The sequence below is a fragment of the Nanorana parkeri genome, unplaced genomic scaffold (genome assembly GCF_000935625.1).
Source record: "Nanorana parkeri isolate BGI_ZX_2015 unplaced genomic scaffold, ASM93562v1 scaffold1360, whole genome shotgun sequence".
Classification (NCBI taxonomy): domain Eukaryota; kingdom Metazoa; phylum Chordata; class Amphibia; order Anura; family Dicroglossidae; genus Nanorana; species Nanorana parkeri.
Genome location: NW_017307628.1, coordinates 372,262 through 382,290, shown reverse-complemented (window position 1 = coordinate 382,290; position 10,029 = coordinate 372,262). Strand labels below are relative to the sequence as shown.

The following is a 10,029-nucleotide window of genomic DNA, read 5'->3' as shown; positions in this document are numbered from 1 at the left end:
CTCCCTCCGGTCCCCTCTCCGCTGTCAGAATGCGGAAGTGGTGTATATTACATCACTTCCGCATTCTTGTGTCACTCTCCAGCTTCAGATGCTGGAGAGAAGCTGATGAAGCAGATCTCTGCTTCATCAGCTTCTTCAGGGGGGTCCTAGGTGACAGGGGGTCTTGGAGACCCCTGATGTCTCCATAAAGAGGACCTGTCACCTCTTTTGCTATGACATAGAGGGGTTTCTCAGCCTCTATAAAAAAAGGAAAAATATTTAAAGTTTCCCCCCAAATTTTTTAAAGTTACACATAAAAAAGAATTTAAAAAAACATTTTTTTTTTAAAGTCCCCCCCTACATACACGCATGTAAACATGCGTCAGGTGCGCATACCTCTGCGAAAACAACGATTGTGCCCATTACGCCGCACATGTTACATATCGCCGTGAACGTCACAATAAGAGCAATAGTTCTATGGCCATCAATCACTGATAACACTAAACTGATGAGCTGTAAAAGCTTTTAAAGCGTCGCCTATGGCCAATTTTGGGTATGCTAGTTTTTTGCGATTTCGCGAGTGCGCGCAATTTTTAAGCTTGACATGTTTGGTGTCTATTTACCCGACGTGACCCGATCTTTTATATTTTACCAAAAAAGGGGGTAATATTAGTTGTTTTATAACATAATGTAAAAAAAAACTTTTGTTTTTCAAAATTTTCAGTAATTTCTCCTGAATATAGTAAAAAATAAAAACCCCAGTGGTGATTAAATACCACCAAAAGAAAGCTCTATCTGTCCCCAAAAAATTGTATAAAATTCATTTCAGTACAGCGTTGCATGACGAAATAAACGTCAGTCAAAGTACCGCAGCGCTGAACACTGAAAAATGGCCTGGACAGGAAGGGGGTCCTGGTCTTCAAGCGGTTAAATTAAATATTTTCTCAAACAAGACACTTCCTACTGCAGTTCTGTTTTCCTAATTGTATTATGTTATAAAAGGTTTCTTCGGAAGCCCACCTTTCCAGGAACTACTTGAAACCACTAACCAACTTTTGCTTGTGGATTTTAATGCACGTTTAATGTGACCCAAGCCTAAGGAAAAGTCTAACCAATCTTTGCTGGCCTTTTTTCTTCATTTTTATTCTTGAATTCTTTTTCATTGACTTCAATCAAGATTCCTTACTACATTGCTGCTTGAACTGGTTTCTGCATGGTAGCTATCCAGATCGACTTTTCTGAATCCCTATTGTGGAGTGCCATTATACCAAGGGTGCCATTAAACCACGGGTGCTATTATACTAAAATATCCAGTTCATTAATCCCGAAGTTCAAAGTTGGACACAAGTGATTCGTCAGAATGCTTGTCCCGTGACCTGAGTATCAGGATTGCTGGGGTTTTTGTATATTCAGTGATTCTATCCACAGTCTTGTGATTGTTGCAAATTGGTTATCAAGCAGTGATATGAGGTGTAGATGCAGCAAGCTAAAATAAAATAGAGGCAAAATGCGTTTTCACCGCAGCTTTTACCAGTATTCAGTTCAAGGAACGTCTAAAAAGAAGCAGTGAAACTGCAGTACAGTTTCTCAGAGAAAATAACAGTAAGTGTATTAGGACAAGTAGTGTACAAAATTACCTTCAACTTTTAAGGAACGGAGTAATGGTAGTTCTGAAAGATTATGTTTGCTAAAATAAAGGTAAAATACTGTGTTGAATCCTCCGGACACCTTTTTAAAGGTGAAAACCTCTGCCAGATTTGTTGCTGCCCCCCATTTCAGGGATTTCTTCCCTACTTCCTGTCTATTTGATGGGTGCCTGAACAGGAAGCAAGGGGAAATCTCCCAAATGGAGAGACAGACCGCAATATAAACACATTTTTTTCTTGTCAATGGAGGGGCACAGAAATTTAGATACTATCTGGTTATACTGCTGCCTACTGAAGGATTGGACACTGGCAAAAGGAAAAATCGATAAGCCAGACCAGGATAACCCCTTCTCTACCAAGCATGCCTCAGCTTTATGCTAGTGTTCTAGGAGGATGGATTTCTTTTGTTCATCTCTGCTTGGAACAGTCTAACCAATCTTTGCTGGCCTTTTTTCTTCATTTTTATTCTTGGATTATTTTTCATTGACTTCAATCAAGATCCCTTACTACATTGCTGCTTGAACTTGTTTTTTGCATGGTAGCTATCCAGATTGGCTTTTCTTCAGCCTGATTTTGGAGTGTCGTACCCAAACTCGACTGGACTTGCAGGACTAGCATCGAATGTGTCTTTCAGGCACTGGCTTCCACTTTTGGTGCTTTCCAGACTTCAGTTACTGGTAAAAGTCATCACGGAGTGCTTTTCAGGTTCAGAGCTGTGGCATTGCCTTAGTGCTTGCCCTGTCTCTGCTACTGCTGTTTGTGTGTGTGTCTGATGCCTTGCCTAGTACCTTGAATTTAGTTGCATCCCCACCATACAGTTGCAATGCATACACAGACATGCCCATTGTGCCAATGACTCCAACTTACTCTCCTAATGTTTAATCTGTTCTTTCTGAGGGCACTGACATCTGTACTCTGGAATCCACTGACCCTATAGTTATGGAATCTACTATCTAGAAGTCTCCCTTAGCATCGTTGGATGAGGTTGGGTCCCCTATTCTGCTGACAGGGGCCTCTACTGCAGTCACATAAGACTTTGTGGCCACTGGATCTGCCAGTGGCCCATCTTAACAGGAAAGCCTCAAAGGTATACAGGGAACGTGTGCCTTTTAAGGATTCTACTGATAAGCAGTTGGAATACCTCTTTAACTCTGAAGAAATCCTGGCGTATCTCTCACATGGATCTCCTGTTAGTACACATGTGTAGGATGCTTTGGTTAAAGTGCTAGACTGCAGAACCCGCATGCAAGATGCATCTGAGCAGCATGGCCATTATCAAGCATGCTACCGTTGGCAAGAGCACCCATCTTCCGCAGCAGAAGAAGCCTAAAGAACAAATTTGTCTCCCTTTTTTTCCCCATGCCTTATTAAGATCCCTCAAGTGTGGCTGCCTGTCCACCTGCAAGGTCTGAGCCTCAAAGTGTGCCAAATCCCCAGACAAGCCTACCTCTGCATAACGTTGAACCCCCAATTTCCAGTGTGGGGGATGTTTTTTACCCTCTGCAGACACTGGGACAGCTTGCATTTCAGATGCTTGGGTGCAAGAGGTAGTATCCCATCCCCTCTGTACAAACTTGTAGTTTTCTTTCCTGTTCCTATCTTGTTTTACTGCACATACAATATCAGGAGATCGCCATCGAGCCCCCCTCGGGTCTCATGGGCCAGGTTGTCACTGCCCCATTAACTATAGCAGAAAGGTTTACAGGATTTTACTCCAACCCATTCACAAACTCAAAGGGTGTATAGGCCCCAACTTGGATCTCAAAGTTCTCAATTTCTTTATTCAATCTCAGAAAATTCGACTGGAAGTCACCAGGTGTGTTATCCACTCCCTTTTGGAGACGTTCTGTTTTCTGTGAACATCAAGGATGCGTACCAATTTTTCCAGTGCCTCATTATTTTTTAGACTTTGCTGTGGGGCCCCTGTGCTACAAGTTTGTGGCTCAGCCCTTTTAGCCTCTTCTCTGCGCCTTGGGTCATTCACCAAGGTGCTGGCCCCAGTATTAGCCCTAATGTGCTCTCATGGCTTCTCCATTGCTGGATACTTAGATGACCTCCTGGCGCGGGCTCTGTCGAACAACATGTCATTGACTGTGAAGACATTACACTGGTTTAGATGGTTTCTAAATCTTCGCAGGAACCAAATCCTTTTGCTGAAGAGACACAGGTCCCACCCCTCTTTGTTCAAGATCATGTTCTCACTACTGCTTTGCTACAAAACTGGGGCATGCTGGTAGTTGGAGGGGGTTAGCCTGGGCTGCCCTACAGTTTTTTTTTTTTTTTTTACAGTATCCAATCCTCCCTGTAGGTGACAGTTTAACCCAAAGTTAAAAGGTTTCTTGTGTCTCCCTTGGACTCCAAGAAAAGGATTTTATTTTACAGTGAATACAAAAATCCTGTTTTTCTTCTCCTTGTGTGCAGGTTAGCCAAAATAGAGATTATAACTGTGCAGACCCTGTTTATTCAGTTGAATTAGTGTGTGCATTAACAATCAGTGGGTTATTCTGGCAGGCAGCTCTCATTTCCATTCATAATTTAAGTGCTGTGCAACTTGTGAAACCCATTGAAATGAAATACTTGCTATGGAAATCCAGCAGCATTTCTGGCGTTGTCATGTGCCAGAAGGGTGGGAACTTGACTGGCTTTTTATTTAAGATGAGTAAGGACAACGAATACCTCAGACTTCCCATTCCAGGAGAAACCTCTGTTTTTTCTTCCATCTTTTAAGTTCAGAAATAAATTCCTCCATGGCTGGTTAGGCAGAGATAAGTCATCTTAGGTGAAATTCTGAAGTTTCCATCTCTGTGTGAATTCCAGGGGAGCTTTTCTAGTTTCTCCGGAAAGACTGATAATGTGCAATTGTGCTGGTGTTTAAAGCTTTTATACAATTTATTCACTGGAACACTGTTAAATAAAATGGGATACAATGGTCCCCCTGACTCTAATAATGAGCACTACAAATAAACTGTATAGCTGCTAGTGTATATAAATCTAGTTTCAAACAACAATGTTAGACTAAAAGAACAGTACTTTGTAGTCTATTGTGTGCTGATGCATGGTTAGTCAGCAGGCAGATGGTAATCGTTTAAAGCATCTGTCCACTTAGAGCTGATATTTCAGTTTTTGGTAGATACTTGAAAGCTAAATCACCTGACAACTTTTAAAGATCACTCAAAGACACTGTTGGGCATCATGAGGGGGATTTTCTACTTATTTTACATTATGGAGAATGCAACAGGAGATTCTGGAACACACAAATGTTGGGTGGGAACACTCAAAATTAGCCTGTAGGATTGCTAGATCAGAGCCCCAGAATTGATGTCTGCTTAGTATATGTCCTACATGTATCATGTTCTTATGTTATGTGCTTCCTTAGACTTTTTTTTAGATTTAGTTAGTCTGTTAACATAAGATAACATTTAAAGTGCTTTTCCCATCGGCAGATGCCTGACAGACGATGGCTCTTGGGTGGGAGAAGCAACTGATTTGACTATTTTGAATCCTTTTTGATTGCTATCCCCTGCACGCATTGATGAGCAGTATCTGAAGCTTTTGGCTACTCTACTTTTGGCCAGTCTACTTTTGGCCAAGGCCATTTGGCCATACAGTTTATAGTACCCTGCTAATGCAGACATATCGCTGGATAGCCAATTCATGCCTGCTCAAACAATAGACCTTCACTTACAGCCTTCTCCAGACAGCTTTTTTTTTTACATTGATGAGGACGATTTTGAACCTCTGCCAGAATTGTATTGCTGTCTGTTAGGACTTTCCTCCCCTTATGACACCACCTGTCATGCACAGACATGCAGGTTGTCGCAGGGATTGCAGCTGAGAGGAATCCTCCCCAGTGGGGAGGATTGTCCTTGTCCCTATGATTATAAAAATGTGACACATGAAGGATATTGAAACAGCATAATCATGTCAGAGTGACTCCCAGCTCAATTTAATAGTAATTGTATATTATTATATATACATTTATAATTGGCACAAAGTATTTGGGTTATATGATGTCAAGTTTGCTTTAACAGTATAAATCTGTGTGGCTTATTTACAAGAAACAGACAAAGAAAAGAGAGCATATGGAGACTATAGCAAACCATTTTCTCATCTGTTATTTTAAGTGCAGTCTAACATGATTGGACAGATAAAGTGCAGTAAAGATGAAGCTTTCAGAGCAGTAGTGTTTATTTGATAGATTTTACTTTTAAAAAGTCAAATCGTTGAGATAAAGATAAAATAAGGCAATTTAACCAAGGAGGCTATATAAATCTTTGCAGGTCCTCCTCTGTACAGTCTGCGTCAGAGCACAAGTCTTTCCGTGACCTCCTTCTTGAAGAACAAAAATCCGTCATCTCTCTAAATTCACTGGGCAATGCTGGTAAAAAAAACCTCCAGGCGGAGGAAACTGACCCTCGCAGATTGGCAAGGTAAGGATGTTTATTTATTAAACTATATATCCAATTATTGTCATAGTTATGTAATGCAAGAAAAAAGTGTACCTGTTTGCTATTGTTTGTAAGATTCAGTAGGTCCATTCATTAAAGCACTTTTAAGCAAACTCTTATATAATGCTCTCTGCCGTGACATAGCGAGGGGCTGGATTCCCCCCGCTCCGATCCGCTAGCGCTGACTGGCGGAACAGACGGGGGAGGGGGCGGGTACAGCTGGCTCGGCCTCTAGATAGGCAGAGCCAGCTGTCAGTTATGCAGCTGGGCGGATCCCAGCATAATTGTCGGGATCCGCTTCAGCTGCGGCGTTTCAGTATACCGCGAGCAGCAGCTCGCGGTACACTGCGGCGTCTCCAGTATACCGCGAGCTACAGCTCGCGGTATACTGAGCCTAGGGTGACGGGAGGACGCTAGTTTGTGTCCTCCCGTTACCCTAAGGAGAACTATGGGGAAAAGGCTTAAGCCCATAGTTCTCCTTTAATTCAGAAGGCTCATTATTGAGCCAGCTTGCTCTCCACATCTGGAGGAACCTGTCTGGGTGTGAGCATGGTGCTTAAGTAGAACTTACCTTAAAGCATTATTATGGGAGTGATGCTGATATGCCATCAAACTAGGAGAATCTCAGTGTTCTTGTTTTTCTGGTTGCCTGTTTTACTTACTGTGCAGATGGATGATTGTATCAGTATAATAGGCAGACTAGTATTGCCTTGTGATTCAGGGTTTGTTCTCTTTAGCGTTAATAACTTCAGACACTGACCATTTTTCAGCACCAGGTATGCATCTGTCTGTGCTCAATGACATATTGCAGACCATTGAACAACTCATTTATATTATGATCAGCATTATGATCAGCATTCATCCTCGAGGCTGACACATGCATTCAGGATAGAGATAAATGACTCCCTTAAAGAAGGGAATACATAAAGGAATTTCGACGACGTGATGACCACAGCCATTATGACCAAAATTGAAACAGTTGCTCTTTTGTATAGATTCTGCATCAGTATTTACATACTTACATATTTCACCACTTTGCTTCCAAAGACGTACATACATGTTTGCTTTTTCTATTTTTTCAAGTACTGTTTCCTTTGCTCATAAGTATTTTACGTACTACTTTCCTTTCAGCGAGGACAAAAAAAGAAAATCATTCTAAACCAGAAATATAAATAGAATCAGAAAGGGAAAATTAGGTAGTTTAAGATTCCAACAACAACAGTCACAAATACCTTTTGCATTCTTGAGGCTTTCTTGCTTTTATTCTTATGCATTTCATGAATAAATTTTATTGCATCATTTTGAAGTTTTTTTTTTTTTTCAGAAATATACTTTATTTTATACTCAACAAAAACTTTTTAAAAATACAAGAATGTTCTCACAATTCTGAGGAAAAAAAAGTACATTGTACTTGAGTGGGAAGCATCAACAATTTGTTCATGATGTCTACAATTCTGCAACATACAAAACAGTACTTGGGCTAATGCAAAAAACACATGCTATCAGACATTGTACATCACAAAAACATGAACAGGCAGTATCCTGTATCATTTCTCTCAAGTAGTCTTAGCAAAAGAAAAAGAAAAATGGCAAACCATTCAAAGTACAAGTAGCCAGGGAGGTAAAAAACATTGTGTGCAAACGAAAATGCACATTGGAAAATTTCCCAGGACCCAGCTCTGCTAACAAAGGGCACATACTTTAAACCTTCAACTAGTAGGTTAATGAAAACTGAACTTAAATTGAGGGAATCCCATTCCTTTCTTAAAGCAAATCATGCAGGGCAGTTGAAGAAGTTTGAAGTTTTTAATGTCATCCCTTGTACTAATTTACTAGCTAATGCATTCTACTTTGTTGAATGGTAAATTTCTAGATACAAGATGGTCATTTACATGGGAAAATAAAGTGGAAGATCCTTTTTAAAACAGTTTTTTTGAATATTTATGTATCAATCTCTCTTTTAACAGACCACCGATATTTCCCTTTTGAAACAGAAAAAGAGATTGCGGACACAGAGTCCTCAATCTCTTTTTCTGCAGCCCCTGTTATGAATGAACAGGAAGCCTCTATACTGAGTGCTCCTGTCCATTCATAAATTGAGATAGTGTTATTATGTCCACGCTAATAGATGAAAAGGACGTGATGTAGAGCAATTTATATTCAATCATAATTAGGGACACAGTAACTAAATATTATGTCCTCGGTTTTTTTTACAAACATCAGTGTGATCAGAACTGGTCACACCAATTTTTTGAGCACTACATAGAAAGATCAGCAAATATTTCACATACCGTTCCCCCATCCCACAGCTCTCCTCCTCCCCACTGACACTGTCGGTACTGACAGCTTCTCTCCTTCCCACTGGGCGCCGGCAGCTGGATCGGCACTGTGCCCCTTACGATCCCCACTGCCTCTGCTGGCACAGCCAGGGGGGATCGGAGGAGACGGAGACTGAAGCTTGCAGCCGGCACCCAGCGGGGAGGAGAGAAGCTGGGGATGCAACACATTTTCTAATGGGTATTTTATTTTCTACTATTGGCATTTTGCCCATACTACCATGCATCTCTCATACACGTGTGTGTGTGTGTGTGTGTGTATACAGTGTGTGTGTATAAATAAATGTGTGTATGTATATGTATATATATATATATATATATATATATATAATCTATTACTTTTTTCTTTAAAGTGTGTAAATTTGGTTTTTAAAAAGAAACTGCGTATGTGTAGGTAGAAGTAGATTCATTGACATGATAGGTGTAGAGGTGCACCCTGGGGTACCAGTTGCAGGCCATCATTTCAGGATGGCTGAGGATGAGTAGTTTGAAAGGATAGACAGTTGGCAATGAGGAAAGTCGAGGAATTTAGAGGGAGATGTTAATGCTTCGATTTGTGGGTAAAGAGTATGATTCTATTGTGATGTGGGTTTGGAAGGTCTGGGGATGGGTACATGTACTGGGGGTGCAGGGAATAGAGAAGCATTAGTGTGTGCATGTATGGAAGAGATCTCTTTTGGGTAGGGAATGATATAATTTCCTAAAGGAAATTATATCATCCAGTGCCTGAACAGTCCACACTTGTGGACAGCAATTGCAAGATGTAGGCAGTATACAGGGAACATCCTCCAATTATTGCGCAAAAACCCACCTGTTAACAATGTTTAAAATTGCTGTGCCACCTGTATTTCATTTATAGCAGAATGGCTGCCATCATTTAACCCTTTTGCCATCACCGACAAATGTCATAGCTCGGCTACAGAAGGCGGGCAATAAGCCATTGGAGCGTGCACTCCAATAGCTTATTTGGAGTGGAAAGGTGACATTAGGGGTCTAATTGACCCCTAGTGTCACCATAAACAGGACCTGCCACCACTTGCTGTCACACAGGGGGCAGTTAATGTGACAAAGTCAAAAATGTTTTTCCCTCCCCCAATGTTAATGTCAGCACTTATGATGTTTCTTAATCAAATCTTCTTCTTTCCTGTCCTTTTCATCTGTTCCTCAAGCACTGCAGCGGGTCCCCGATCCAGCGCTGACTCCTCTGAGCTTGCTGGCACTTCCTGTCCCACGGTGTCTGCATGCGGGTGCACGCGTCCATAGACTTACCTTGTGTCTCTCCTCGCGTCCCGGCTGAAAATGTGATCTGCGCATGCGCCCGCCCCAAGATGCTTTGCGGCTGCCAGAGAATTTTCACATTTTCGGACGGGAACGCGCGGGGAAGACGCTCGTAAGTATTAACCCTTTTCAAAGTGTTTTTTTTTTACACGTTTTGCATATATCTACTGTTTCCTAGCAGTAGATATATGCAAAAAAACTGGAGGCTTTAATTATCCTTTAAGTAAAATTTTAAAAAAAGATGAAATAAAATGTAAAACATTTTTTTTTTTTTAAAGTGCACCCGCCCCCATGAGCATGCGCATATTATTGTAAACAGGCGTTGGGTGCGTTGGGCGCTTG

General features: G+C 41.2%; 1 protein-coding gene across 1 annotated transcript in view; it reads left to right on the top strand.

Annotated features, from left to right (window-relative positions):
- Positions 1 to 10,029, top strand: part of IBTK (inhibitor of Bruton tyrosine kinase) — a 72,850-nt gene that overhangs the window by 49,565 nt on the left and 13,256 nt on the right. Inside the window, exon 28 of the mRNA XM_018569573.1 lies at positions 5,906 to 6,055. Within this exon, the coding sequence (XP_018425075.1) occupies positions 5,906 to 6,055 (150 nt within the window). The remainder of the gene's footprint in view (positions 1 to 5,905; positions 6,056 to 10,029) is intronic.